The following is a 15,027-nucleotide window of genomic DNA, read 5'->3' as shown; positions in this document are numbered from 1 at the left end:
TTTTAAGGAATGTGTTTTGCTTTCTAGGCTAGAGTTTATGGTCTTGGAAGTTTAGCTACAATCGACTTGATTGAGGCCTTTGATTATAGAGTTTGTAACCTAAAATTTAATAGAATTTATAGTCCCTTTGATCATAGAATTAATCTAAAATTGCTCTTGCTCTTAGTAAAGTTTTGAGGAAAATTGTAAACGATTAAGTTTTCCACATAATATTTATTGTATCTTTTGATTTCGACACTTCATTTTCAGTTCCCACATAATATTTATCATAAAATGTACAATTAATAATGAGATTTGTAACCAAAACTCCCGACAAATTTCATGCTCCCCCCACCCCCACCCTCAACCCCTAAAAAGAGATAATGTGTGCTATGCACATAATGTAGATCAATACTAGTGATAGAATATAATCTTGATCATATGATCGATATGAAATCGAATAAATTGACTTACTCTAAATACTTATTATTAATAACATGCATGTTAACCCCAAATGAAGAAAAAGGATAAGAATAATTAATTCCTAGTATCGGAGATTTTTCGTGAATATAATAGGTCATGGCAGTTTAGTTAGTTGACACACTAAAATATATGTTGCTACTAAATAATGCATCTTGGTTGACGATTCTGAATAGCCACAATAAACTGAATAATGTTATACTAGACATCCCAAAATAAAAAAATTGATTGAATTTTTCTGACGATAAAATAAAATAGAAAGAAATATTTTTGAATACCAATAATGTCTTGTAACGACCCGACTGGTTCTTTTACTTTTTAGAACCCCTTCCCCCTAAATAAAACTTCTCGCGCTTGATTTAACTAATTTACGACCTACGGGGATGATTGGTTCGGGATTTGGAAGAGCTTGGGTTGAAATAAGCTCATTTGATTCCTTAAGATTTTCTTAAAAGGCTAAATTTGACTTTGATCAACATTTTTAGCAAACAGACTCGGATCTGTATTTTGACAGTCCCGGAGGGTCCGTAGGAAAATATGGGACCTGCGCGTATGCCCGAAATCGAATTCCGAGGTCCCTAGCTCGAGTAATGAATTTTTATTAAAAATTGTTAAACTGGAATTTTAAGGATTTAAAGAAACTAAATAATGATTGATCATGTTGGTATCGGACTCGTATATTGGTTCCGAAGCCCAATACAGGCCCAATATAACATTTAAGACTTGCCCGCAAAATTTGGTGTCAATCCGAGTAGTATAAGTACGTTTCGGCACGTTAGAAGTGAATTGAAGAACTTGAAGTTCATAAGTTTGATCCAATTGGTTTTAGAGGGTGATTCTTAGATTTAGCGTTGTTTCAGGCATTCTGAAGGTTCAAGCGGGTCCGTTTCATGATCTCAAACTTGTCGGTATGTTCGGGCAGAGCTCGGGAGCCTCGAGCGTCAATCGGACGAGGCTCGAGTGAAGCTGGAAAATTTGAGAAGAGCTGAAGCTTCAGGTTACTGTCATAACCGCACCTGCGGTTGGTCAGCCGCAGGTGCAAGACCGCAGAAGAGGTCGTCCTCTCACAGATGCGGTCAAGGCAGGCCAGGCCAAAACTGCAGAAGCGGCTCCATAGCCGCAGAAGCAACTTCAAGACCGCAGGAGTGGTCCCAACTGGCTTGGCCAATTCCGCAGATACGGCCTTCCTCTTGCAGAAGCGGGACCGCAAATGCGGTCTCCTGACTGCAGATGCGGAAATCACTGAAGCAGTGAGCTTCATTTATTACGGGCTCTAAGTCATTTTGGCCATTTTTCACTCACCCATTGGGCGATTATGGAGCTCTTGAGAGAGGACCTTCACCTAGCATGTTGAGGTAAGTTTATCCTACCTATTTCTAGTTTAATACTTGAGTCTTTGGTAGATTAACACACAAAGATTAAGGTAAAATCATGGGGTTAGAGCAAAACCTAGGGTTTTGACAAAAGTTATATTTGACTACGAAATTTGTAATGAAATGAATTAGAAATCATATATTATTGATCCTTGGGGTATAGAGAAAAACTTTATTCGAAAACTTTTGGAATCCGGGCACGTGAGCCCGGGGGGCGGATTTTAGGAAACTTGTATTTAAGGTTGGAATATTGCTTAAATAGTTAGAATGCGACTTGTGAGCTTGTATTGACAAGTTCCTATCTCATTTATCTAGTTTTGGATCGTTCAGCTCCAAATTGAGAGTTTGAGCTCGTTCTTGGTATTGGAAGTACTCTTTGGAGCGAGGTGAGTCTCCTATCTAACCTTGTAAGATGGAATTATCCCCATAGGTGATATAATCAAATAATTTGCCATTAAATGCGGGGGCTACGTACGCACTAGGTGACGAGAGTCCATGCGTAGCTACTACTATGCTAAGTTCGGGTAGTCTAGGACCCAAAAGCATGCTTTATGTGATATTATTGCAACTTTATGTTTACTTTGGATTATTTAAATCATGATGATTATGGTAAATGAGATTAGTAAGAGGAACATTATCTTTCTTGGCCTTTTAAAGAGAAGTTGATATTTCTGTGAGTGATTGCTCCCCAGTTATATATTCTTGTCTGCTTGTTGTTGTGTTTAATTACATTTGACCGCGTCGCGTGTTTGATCCACGAGCGGGGTAATAGATACATCTATGGTTCACGCCGTTCAACTCACGACAATGCACAATTTACTTTTATGTTGGATTGGGCTGTACGACCTCGGCACTACTTGCGCATGCTTTACTCAGTATTTTTCTATGAATTGAGCTTTACTATTTGCCCTGAAATGTAAGTGGCCAACTGTGATATTATCTAGGAGAGGACCTGTTATTTCTTGCTATAAACTGTTAATTATTTGTTCTATCCGTGCTCAGTATAATTTATTTCTCATATTATTTGACCCTAATAAGTGTCAAATCGACCTCTCGTCTCTACTTCTTCGAGATTAGACATGATACTTACTGGGTACATATTGTTTATGTACTCATACTACGCTTCTGTACATAATTGTACAGGATATGAGGCAGGTACATCTGGTTACCAGTTTGGTGCACATTCTTGATCAGTGTCTGAGGCTTCCACGATGAGCTGCTCCCTTCCTGTGCCGTTCAGCAGCATGATGGAGTCTCTCTTTATTTTAGCTGTCTATTCTATTTTCAGACAGTAGGATAGATTTATTCTTTTGAATATTCTACCAGTTGCCCGTAAACCTTTGACACCAGGTCTTGGCACACACATTAGTAGACTATTCTTTTGGGGATTGTATAACTATTTTTGTATTTTACTAATTATCACATGCTTTTTAACTGCAAATTTAGAAATTTCTGTACTTGTTTTAGTAGAGTAAAAATGAGAACTTGTTAACACTTTCGCTTGGCTTGCCTGACAAGGGTTTTGGGCGCCATCATGACCTATAATGGAATAATGCATCTTAGTTGACGATTCTGCATCACCACAATAAACTGAATAATGTTATACTACACATCCTAAAATAAATAATCGATTGAATTTTTCTGACGATAAAATAAAATAGAAAGAAATATTTTTGAATACCAATAATGTCTAGTGCTTCTTGTAATGTCATGGTAGTTTATGAGGCAAGAAATGACGATGCTTGAATAAATTGCCATGTTCATGCTTGTAATCACGATGTTTTTTTTTCTTATCATGTGCCCAACGTGATTTAAAATTGTGCTATTTGGAACGATTTAATTTTTTAATTAGGAAGAAAATCTGCTAATTGGCTAAATCACACATGTAATGATCCGACCGGTCGTTTTAAGCTTTAGTGCGTCGTTCGACGGTTTGATGCATATTAGCGCCTTTTAGCTTTTGTTTTAGTCTAAAAGTGTTTAATTGTGTTAGCAAAACTAATGAAATGTGCAAAATTTTAGGAATGTTGGAAGTTGGGCTCCCGAAATAAAATCTGACTAAAAAATGAGTAATCAAAACACAAGGCAACAAAAGGCACAAGAACTTGCAAAGTGCGGACCGTAGAATTACATCTGCAGCCGCAAACATTGAAGAAAAATCCAACATACTTTCTAGCAAAATGCGGTCCGCAAAGGAATTGTGCGCCGCAATTGAAGAATTGGAAATCAACTTCAGAGGGTGTGCAATTTGCCAGAGTCCAAGTCCCTCAAGATTGAGGACCGCACAAGAATGTGCAGCCGCAGAAGAAGTGCCTTGCGGCCGCAAAAAGAAAGATATGGACCGCAGATCAACAGATTGCAGCCGCAGTGATAAACCTGCGGACCGCAGAATCATTGCCTCGCGTCCGCAGTGCAGAATTGTGCGGCCGCAGAATCTCAGCTCCTACAAGATGAACATTTCTGCAGACCGCACATAGAAGAATTGTGCGGTTGCAGAACCTTCCGAAGGGCATTTTTGTCCGAAATTTTTAGCCCTGTATAAATAGACGAGTTTTAAGAAATTAGGTCAACTTTTGACATCAGCAATTGCAGTAGCCGTTTCTCTTTGCTTCTTTTAGTAGTCTTTCATATTTTGAAATATTTTAACATAGATTTTATCATTTTGATTTTACAATATGAGTTTAATTAGCATCTTTTCTTCTATTTCTTTAATTTCAAGCATGAGTAGCTGAATTTTTACGAGGATTGTAACTCAACCCTAGTATGTAAACCTCATGTGTGTTTAATTTAATGCTTGTTTATGGTTGGATGTTTATTATTTAACCTTGTTCATGCTTTAATTTGTGAAATTAATGGTTCCAAATATTAGTTCATTCCTATTTGACTTAGTCTTTACCTGAGAAAGAGAGACTTAGTCTAGGAAAATTTGGCTAAAAAGAAATTGGGTCAATCAAGAGATTGATAATCCCAATTAAAGGGTTCAACCTAGAGATAGTAATAATCTAACTTGAGCTTTTATCAACCGTTTTGAGCAATACCCGTTTGGACTTGAGAAAGCCAAATTGAGCAAAATCAGTCTCTGACCGAGAGGTATTGAGTGGGTAATTGAGGGTTGATAGCTATAATACACTCCAATCAACAAAACAAGTATGAAGGTTTATATCCCATTAGGCAAACACCTAGGTGATAGTAATAGCCCTAAGCTTTTTACAAAACTTGAAAAACTACAAAAATAATTTCCTAGTTTCATTTCTTAACTTTTCAATCTTAGTTTAACATAGACATAGAAACAACCCCAATTTGTGGAAGTATAAATTGAGATAGTTCAAACTCACGTACTATAATATATACTCCTAAATCCTATATATAGCTCCCTGAGGAAATCGACCCTGACTCTTGTTCGATATTATTATTGCAATCGACCATTTCATATCTTTGTTTTGAGGTGCGAATAGGACGAGATCAATTTTTGGCGCTGTTGCCGGTGAGCTAAAAATGGTTTTAGCTATATATTTGATTTTGTGTGTGGATTGTCTTCTTTTCCTTCCATGTTACTAATTTGTGTGAATCAATTGTAGGTACAACAATGGCAAACAACAATGATCAACTCGGAAACATGCCATTGGGGGATATGGAAGGATGACTAAGTTGAAGAGGTTCTTTTTGAACCTCAAGCAAATAGAAGAGACTGGCACCTCAATACAACGTCCCAGTTCCACCCCCACGTCCACCATGAGCGGCTCCCCATTGGGTGTTACCGAATGAAGGGTATGCAAGTGTCATAGTCCCATCCCGCATAATGTAATGCTCACATTGCTAGAGCAATGAGGGTTCTTCACCGAGGCTCCAAGTCAAAATGCATACAAACACTTGAAGGGTTTTGTGGACACTTGTTGGGGGAAAAAATAAACAAACGTCTCCGAGGATGCTTTAAGGTTAAGGCTATTCCCATCTCTCTATGGGGGGGGGGGAGCCTTATATTGGTTGGAAAGATTGCCAAACCATTCCATCCGTACTTGGGATGAGCTGGCGAAGAAATTTATTGCCAAGTTCTTTTCTCTCGGGCATATGGCTACTCTTATAGACGAGATTTTAGCATTCAAACAAGAGCCCAATTAGCCGTTACATGATATATGGGAGAGGTATAGAACAATGGTCAAAGAATACCCCAATAATGACATGACGGAGAATATGATTCAACAAACTTTCTATCGGGGGATCAATACGACCAATTAGTGCGTGGTAAATCAACTTGCCAGTGGAATGGCGGATACCCCATCAGCATGGAAATCTAGGGCTAATGTTCCTCAAGGTGATCCAAACGTGATTCACCTCCATGAAGAGTTGCATGACTATGGACAAGCCATTGCCAAATTGACCACCACAATGAATCAATTAGCAAAGGCTCAACTTCAACAAGTGAAAAGTCCTAAGCAAGTCAACGCCATGGAAGGAACGAGCATGATGGTGAAAAAAAGAAGGACCAAGGGTCCATGAATGCAAAATCGAGTGGAGAATTATATGCAAGAAGATAATGGGTTTAATCAAGATGAATCTTACAATGAACAAGAGGAAGAAGTGCAATATGTGAACAACTTTCAAGGGCAAAAAAACAACTCTCAAAGCCCGAATAAAAACAATGGCGCCTCAAGGTAATCAAGGTAATTAGAATTCTAACAACCAAAGTAATTGGAGTGGTGGCAACAATTAAGGAAATTGGCATAATAACAACAATCAAGGAAATTGGAGCGCTGGAAATAACTAAGGTAATTGGAGTAGCAACAATCAAGGATATTGGAGAGGTAACAATCAAGGGGGATGGAGCAATAATCAAGACAATCGGGTTCAGGTTTTCAAAGGCCCCCGATGTATCAACAACCTAGCAACTTGCCTCCTTATACTTCCCATAGTCTAAGTTCTTCCAATAATGAAATGGGGCGTATTGAGAATATGTTTAAGCAAATGATGGAGAAGAATGCCGATTCCAATGCCCAACTTTCCTCACACAATACATCAGTCCGTAACTTGGAAGTGCAAATGGGGAAAATCTCTCAAGCGCTAAATACCCGTCTTAATGGGGCACTACCAAGTGACACAGTGGTGAACCCAAAGGATGAGAATAACACGGGGCATGTCATGGGCGTTACTACAAGGAGTGGAAAAGGTGGAAATGCACCCACCTCAAGCCAAAGGCAACTTGTGGATGAAGAGCAAGTAGTGCAAATGAGGAGACCACGAACAATATTGAGCAATCCAATGACGAGGTTCAGATTGATATTGATGATAGTGTGGAGGAGACTTGAGAGGAGGAGAACCCATCTAGGGATCACATTATTGACATGCCGAAACCAGTAGTGCAAAAGGCTAAGGTACCATTGCCTAAGCCTCCACCTCCCTACCCTCAAAGACTTGTAAAGCAAAATGGTGAAAACCAATTCAAGAAGTTTATCCAAATGATGAAGAGTCTCTCAATCATTGTGCCATTAGTTGAATCCTTGGAGTAAATGCCCGGCTATGCAAAGTTCATAAAAGATCTAGTGACAAAGAAGCGACCAATGAATTTTGAAACTATAAATATGACTCATCAAGTAAGTACAATTGTGCATTCAATGGCTCTCAAGTTAGAGGATCCCGGTTCTTTCACGATTCCTTGTACAATTAGAAGTTTCGAGTTTGCAAAAACTCTTTGTGATCTTGGGGAAAGTATAAATTTGATGCCCTATTCGGTTTTCAAGACATTGAGAATTGGGCAACCAAGTCCCACCTCTATGAGATTGCAAATGGCCAATCGAACTATGAATAGACCTTTGGTAGTGATTGAGGATGTTTTGGTTCGTGTTGATAAATTCATTCTCCCAGCAGATTTTGTCATTCTTGATTGTGAGGTTGATTATATGGTACCGATTATTCTTGGTAGACCTTTCCTTTCTACGGGGAAGGCTCTTTCTGATGTTGAAGCCGGAGAACTTACTTTCTGGGTTGGTGATGAAAAAGTGATTTTCCATGTGTGTAAGTCCATGAGGCAACCTAATAGACCTGTACTATTTCGTGGACTTGGTGACCGATGTGATTGTGGATGAAACAAGTGCTATGATAAATGTTGGTGATATGTTGGAGGCCGTCTTGCTCAACTTTGATGATGACGAGATGGATGGCTTCGTGGAATGTGTGAACTCTTTGTAAGGAATCGGATCGTACACTTATGAACCCCGCAAATTGTCCTTGGATCTTGAAAATAGGATAACTCATCCTACAAAGCCTTCAATCGAAGAGCCTCCTATCTTGGAGTTGAAGCCATTGCCTCCACATCTTCAGTATGAATTTCTTGGTCCTTATTCTACTTTACCGGTTATTCTTTCCTCTTGTTTGACTAACGTGCATGTAGACTCTACATTGGCGGTGCTACAAAAGAGGAAGAAGGCTATTGGATGGACATTGGCAGATATTCGGGGGATTAGCCCTGCATTTTGCATGCACAAGATTAACTTAGAAGAAGGTTCCAAACCATCTATTGAACATCAAAGGAGACTCAATGAAGTCATGCAAGAGGTTGTCAAAAAGGAGATCATCAAGTGGTTGGATGTCGGGGTTGTCTACCCTATTTCTGATAGTTCGTGGACTTCTCCGGTTCAATGTGTCCCAAAGAAAGGGAGCATGACGGTGATCACCAATGACAAGAATGAGTTGATTCCTACATGAACGGTGACCGAGTAGAGAGTGTGTATGAACTATCGTAAGCTCAACAAAGTCAGAAGGAATGTCCATTTTCCACTTCCCTTCCTAGATCAAATGCTTGATAGATTGCCGACCAATCCTTGATGTGTATTCCTGCTACAACTAAATTCTTATTTCTCCCGAGGATCAAGAGAAAATAACCTTTACATGTCCTTATGGCTTTTTCGCCTTCAAGCAGATGCCATTTGGTTTGTGCAATGCACCGGCGACTTTTCAAAGGTGTATGATGGCTATCTTCATGGACATGGTGGAGTATTACCTTGAAGTTTTTATGGATGACTTCTTGGTGGTCGGGAATTCTTTTGATGATTGTCTCGCAAACTTGGATAAAGTGTTGGCAAGATGTAAAGAAATAAATTTGGTGCTAAATGAGGAGAGATGTTATTTCATGGTCGAGGAATGTATTGTCCTTGGCCATAAGATCTCAAAGAATGGCATTGAAGTCAACAAGGCAAAGATTGAGGTGATTTCTAAACTTTCACTTCCAACTTCGGTGAAGGGCGTGCGAAGTTTCTCAGGCCACACGGGGTTTTACCGGCGTTTCATCAAGGATTTCTCTAAAGTGGTGAACCTATTGTGCAATCTTTTGGAGAAAGATGCTAAGTTCCACTTCAATGATGATTACATGAGGGCCTTTGAATTTTTAAAGTTCAAGTTGACTACTACTCTCATTATCACCGCTCTAAATTGGAATATTCTTTTTGAGCTCATATGCGATGCAAGTGATGTAGCGGTGGGGGATATTTTGGGGCAACGCATAAACAAGATTTTTCATTCGGTCTACTACGCTAGTAAGACCATGAATAGTGTTCAAGTAAACTACACCATTACGGAGAAAGAGCTTCTTGGCATTGTGTTTTTCTATTGAAAAGTTTTGCCCGTACTTGATAGGTGCAAAATTAATTGTCCACACGGATTATGTGGCACTTTGTTATATTATGAGCAAGAAAGATTCCAAAGCCCGGTTGATGAGATGGGTGCTTTTGTTGCAAGATATGGACATCCAAGATCGAAAAGGAAGTGAAAACCAAGTAGCAGACCACTTGTCCCATTTGGAGGAGGAGGGGAGGTCGCATGATGGCCTTGAAATTAATGACTCCTTCCCCGACGAGAAACTTTTGGCTATTTCAATGAAAGAGGTGTCATGGTTCGCGGATCTGGCAACTTTTCTTGTGAGTGGTATCATCCCGGTTGAGTTCTCTTCAAACCAAAGGAAGAAGCTCAAACGGGATTGTCAAACCTATTATTGGGATGAACCGTACCTTTTCCGATTTGTACGGATGGGGTGATTAGAAAATATGTACCGGAGGAAGAGCAATGTGAAATCTTGGGGCTTGTCATTCTTCGCATATGGTGGTCACCATGGTGGAGCAAGAACGACGGCCAAAGTGCTAGGCTGCGGTTTCTATAGGCCCACTCTTTACAAGGATGCCAGTGAGCTAGTGAAACGATGTGATGAATGTCAAAGGGCCAATGGAATCTCAAAGAAAAATGAAATGTCCCTCAACACCATTTTGGAGATTGATATTTTCGATGTATGAGGTATTGACTTCATGGGTCCTTTTGTGAGTGTCACGGCCCGAATTTCCCACCGTCTGGACCGTGATGGTGCCTAACATTGTACTCGCTAGGCAAACCAATATTTCAGAATATCTTACCTATTTTCTTTATCTTTCATATATTTAAGACTTAACAAAATAAACCGGCGGAAATAAATGCGTAAGAACAGTTTAAAAGGTTAACTTTATGCAATAACGAAAATAGAAGTAAAATCCACCTAGAACTGGTGTCACAACTCATGAACTGTTTACGAATACTACAAATAATGGTCTGAATGAAATGTTTACATCTGTCTCGAAAGAAGATAAAACAAAAAATAAAATAGGATAGAAGGAGACGCTAGGGCCTGCGGACGCCTGCAGGATTACCTTGGGTCTCCGGTATGCAGTGATAGCAACCAACCTCAGATCAGCCACTAGCTCCAAAATCTGCATAGAAAGTGTAGAGTGTAGTATCAGTACAACCAATCCCATGTACTAGTATGTGTCGAGCCTAACCTCGATGAAGTAGTGACGAGGCTACGGCGGGGCATACAACATATACAACCTGCAACAGTTTATACTAAATAGAAAGGAAATATAGAATGTAATAAAGCAATAACTGGCATTAAATAAATCTGGAACCCAACTATTCTACTAGTATTCAGCTATAACCAATCCTTAAGGGTGTTTCAACATCACAATAATGGACCTCAACGGATATGAACACATAACAACAACTAATGCGGCGCACATCTTGATCCCATCAAATATACAACAACAGTATCAATATCCACCCTTATTCCTCTTTGTTGCGGCGTGCAACTCGATCCCACCTGTCCACCCTTATTACCCCCAACACATATCACCCTTATTCCTCCTGTTGCGGCGCGCAATCCGATCCCACCTGTCCACCCTTATTACTCCTTATTGCGGCGTGCAACCCGATCCCACCAGACAATCACATTCTCCCTTATTCCTCCTGTTGCGGCACACAACCTGATCCCAATATATAAATCAACACCAATCACAAAAATAAAGACAAGTGTTTTACAGATTAAATTCAAATCCTATACTTATACCTCAACCCACACAACAGAATATCACTACGATTATGAAACTTCACCAGTGTAAATTACTCAGCGAGACCAACCAAGGTGCACCATAAAGTGACAACAAGCCAATATAAGCCAACGGTATAATAAAGCGAAGCCATGAAACAATTAGATACTTCAATAAAGAGAGCAACAATTATCGTGGAAATATTTATGAGCAAGTAGCAATTAATACATGGAAACAGTTATAAACAAGTAGCAATTAAGACAAGAAATTGTATAATAGGAAACAGGGAAGGGAATAAACTAAAAATGGTAATTTGGTGGCGCATATGTACTCGTCACTACACCCATACGCCACACACATGGAATTTCACATAGCAAATAAGTCGGGGATTCATATTCCCTCGTTAGACCAAACACTTACCTCAGGCCAACGGATAATTAAACACTCAATCACCGCTTTACCTCTCGATTTCATCACCAATTCACTCGTATCTAGTCATAATTAACTCAATAACATCAATAATTGCTAAATAATTCAACTCCAATGCATAATTAAAGGTTTTCTACCATTTTATCCAAAATATCGTCATAAAATTACAGTTACCTTTTATGCCAAAATTTCAGGCAAAAAAGTTACAAACATAATTTGGACTTGCAATTGGGCATATGCTTTTCATTGCTCTTTAGACATTCCCTCTGAGGAAGTTCTTAGCTCGAACCCCTATCACATTTGCATCTGATCTCTTCTTGATTCTTAGCCTTTTGCATGACTCAGTAAACATTCTGCAAATCATAGAGTTACATTCATTAGTTCTTCCACTTATTTGTCCCACCAATTAAACGCGAAAATATGAGGATTTTTTTAATAAAATAATAAAATAAAAAAGAAGAAAGAAGGATTGAATGCTTATTTTTCTTGTTCTTATACAAGTAAGAAATATTTCAAGGCAGGTACATTTCCCTCTTACTACTCTCAACGTAAACACTATACATATATAATTAAACAATTTCTTAAAAGAAAATCCATTTATATAAAGTTTACAGACACTGTCAAAAAGTAATATTGATATCATGATGCTTCACATTTATCGACTTAAATTTCAAATTTATAGTATCTACCGACTTAAAATTCTAAATGATCCGTTCCAATAAACTAGTTACAGATGGAAAGACAGTGTGGGAAACTTGTCTATCACTTCAAGATATGTTGTAAAGGAATTGAATTTTCTAAAACAACGTGGTCCAAAAAGCTTTTATTGTGATATTAATGTTTAGCTCGAAGTATTCTCCTTGTGGGCATTTTGTTTTCTCAAATTCTTTTCTCTTTATCTAATTTAGAAGCCTTTTATGGTTTTGTATCAAATCTATCATTACTGTTTCAATATAAGCGCTAATTAACTTACATGTTCAAGGCCCAAAAATACGATGATTTAAGTACAAATATGTATTCGAAAAATTCGAATTAGCAAAATCATATTTTTCTTAAAAGATATTAAAAAAAAATTAAAAGACTGGTGAATTTAAACTAAATATTACTTTATCTGTCTCTCAATTTATATGGCATCGCTTAATTATGTGTCTCGCTCTGGCATTAAGGTAAATGATATTATGAAGAGAGGTAGAGAAGTGAACTTACTCCCAAGGAACATCGCCTACAAGCATCCAGTCCCCATCTTTGTCCTCATATATTGGTACGTATTCTGAACTCTCTGCATCCTCCAACGCTTTGCCTGTCAACAATTTGGCATCTTATTATTTTCTGTCCTCTTTGTCTAAACTTTTTTTTCTAGTACTCCCTGGTGTACTAAGCTCCTGTTATGTGTGAGATCTGCAATAAGGGTTTATTATATACAGTCTTACCTTGTATTTCTGCAAGAGACGGTTTTCACGGCTCAAACTCGTGACCTGGTCACATGGCAGCAACTTTACCAGTTACGCCAAGGCCTCCTTCCTCTATTTCATGTTATGTGGTAAAGTTACTCATGAGAACGAGGATCAAATTATTTTATTTTGTATGAATTTAGATATTAACAATGATTTGCATGGCAAAGCTCATAAAGGGCAGTCCGGTGCACTAAACTTCTACTATGTGCGGTATCCGAAGAAGGGTCGGACCATAAAGGTCTATTATACATAATCTTACCCTGCATTTCTGCAAGAGACTATATCCACAGCTCAACCCCGTGGTCTCCTCGTCACATGACAACACCAGTTACGCTACCCTTCCAATGGCAAATCTCATAGTTTTGCAAAATATGAAAAGCTAACTATAGTACTTAGAAAAAAGAAGGATTAACTGAGAGAGCACTTACCAATTCCATAACAATCAAAGAGCTTCTCAAGAGCCAAGACTAGTTCAGAATATCCTTTGTGAGTATTCAAATCAAGTTTTCGAAGAAATGGAGCTCCATCCATGCTAACTTTGACGTACATTTTAGACGACGATTCACGTCCATTAAAGCTATTCTTGTTCCTATAAGCACAAACCGGCGGCCACCCTATAACTTGGTTTTTGTTTTGACACTTTGTGTTATCGTTGTTGCTGCTTTTGCTATCGTCGTCGATTTCAAAAAACGTCCTTTTCTTCTCAAATGAGATAGGTTTACCCCCTGGAAGCCCTAATCTTAGCTCCGTTATTTCGAATTCAGTTGCCATTTCTTGTGTTATACGTACGTAATATTCTTTAAGTTGAGACGTAGTTGATTGATTGATATATAAAAGAAAAGTTTTGAAGAGTGAAATTTGTTGTTTGATGAGCAAAGAGGTTTGTACGTAGTTTTTATAGAAATATGTAAAGAAGAGAAGACATAGAAGGAGCAATGGCAGGTCAGGTAAGCTTAATGGTCGGTCACATGAGATACAATGGTGGGGAACAATATGTTACCTAAAACCCTAATAAAGTTCGGGAACCCGAATTTTCTATTTGAGCAATCCTAGAGTTTTTTATTTTAGATAATATTTTGGGATTTAATTGTGACCGTTTGATGTTGTTAACAAGAAAACATGCCATGTGATCTTCCTGATGATTGTAGGGTTCCCATTTGTATTTCATATATACACAAGGACTTATTTGGTGGGATACATCATATAAGTAGTGCTATTATTTAAATTTTTAAGGGGACTAACATAGGCGTAGATGATACTCATGAAATTTTATATTTGGTTATTTCCTTTAACGGCCTCTTTTTCTAGAAGTTGAGGGTCAAAATCATCATATTGTAGAGTTTAAAAATAGTTTTGTATCTGCTAGCTATTTGCTAACTTGCATGTTGCATCATATATAATCTCGTTTTGTGCACAAATAAGTTTCTTTCCTAATAAGGAATTTTTTCGACTTATTGTGTGAAGACCTCGTAGACTAATATATACCCGTTATATCTTCCTCAAACAAAGGAGAAGGAGAGGTATGATCATACTTTAACCAATCTCTTATCTATTTAAGAAGGCATAATAATATACATAAACAAGCCCTCAAACTTGGCTCAGCCGGCAAGTGTGCCCTTCAATTTTGGGTGTGTACAAGTAGATACCTCAACTTGTCTTCACTTTGTCCGTTGAACACTTCAATTTACAAAATGATCATCTATACACCTCCAAAATTTATGTGTAACGTCAATGCCACATCAACATCCAAGTTGAGGTGCTTACTTGTGCACACCCAAAATTGGAGGGCATACTTGCCAACTGAGGCCAAGTTTAAACCATATCTAGGTATGTTTTAGTCACTAGATAATTGATGTAATATCCAAAGCTGCACTCTGATATCCTCGTCAAGTTAACATATCCATTTTAATATACAGGTATAATAATAAGCAATTTATGTAATATATATTAATTTCTATATAGACCGCAAAATTTCTA

General features: G+C 38.3%; 2 protein-coding genes across 3 annotated transcripts; one reads left to right on the top strand and one right to left on the bottom strand.

The window, feature by feature from the left end:
- Window positions 1-7,336: 7,336 nt before the first annotated feature.
- On the top strand, window positions 7,337-7,912 carry LOC138879117 (uncharacterized). The gene has a single exon (XM_070158700.1). The coding sequence runs from the start codon at window positions 7,337-7,339 to the stop codon at window positions 7,910-7,912; it is 576 nt and encodes a 191-aa protein (XP_070014801.1).
- Window positions 7,913-10,351: 2,439 nt separating this feature from the next.
- LOC104247915 (auxin-induced protein AUX22-like) lies at window positions 10,352-14,060 on the bottom strand. 2 transcript variants are annotated; one of them, XR_716353.2, is made up of 4 exons: window positions 13,479-14,007; window positions 12,803-12,896; window positions 11,771-11,949; window positions 10,352-10,555 (listed from the first exon to the last, which is right to left on the bottom strand). XR_716353.2 is itself a non-coding variant. In XM_009804063.2 (3 exons), the coding sequence occupies exons 1-3, from the start codon at window positions 13,819-13,821 to the stop codon at window positions 11,850-11,852; spliced, it is 537 nt and encodes a 178-aa protein (XP_009802365.1). In that variant the 5' UTR covers window positions 13,822-14,060; the 3' UTR covers window positions 11,683-11,849. The 2 variants fall into 2 exon arrangements, 1 of the variants encoding a protein (XP_009802365.1); XM_009804063.2 differs by lacking the exon at window positions 10,352-10,555 and having other exon boundaries at window positions 11,683-11,949; window positions 13,479-14,060.
- Window positions 14,061-15,027: the final 967 nt, after the last annotated feature.

The sequence above is a fragment of the Nicotiana sylvestris genome, chromosome 10 (genome assembly GCF_000393655.2).
Source record: "Nicotiana sylvestris chromosome 10, ASM39365v2, whole genome shotgun sequence".
In the NCBI taxonomy this organism is placed as follows: Eukaryota; Viridiplantae; Streptophyta; class Magnoliopsida; order Solanales; family Solanaceae; genus Nicotiana; species Nicotiana sylvestris.
Note: the sequence above shows the minus strand (reverse complement) of the source record. Positions and strands in the feature narration are given on the sequence as shown.

Excerpts from the sequence above, each read along its gene's own strand:
- LOC138879117 (XM_070158700.1), top strand. The coding sequence starts at position 7,337 with ATGCCCGGCTATGCAAAGTTCATAAAAGATCTAGTGACAAAGAAGCGA.
- LOC104247915 (XM_009804063.2), bottom strand. The coding sequence starts at position 13,821 with ATGGCAACTGAATTCGAAATAACGGAGCTAAGATTAGGGCTTCCAGGG. Across the intron at positions 12,897-13,478 it reads CTTTGATTGTTATGGAATTG|GCAAAGCGTTGGAGGATGCA; the intron begins GTAAGTGCTCTC and ends AATTGTTGACAG. Across the intron at positions 11,950-12,802 it reads GTAGGCGATGTTCCTTGGGA|AATGTTTACTGAGTCATGCA; the intron begins GTAAGTTCACTT and ends TATGATTTGCAG.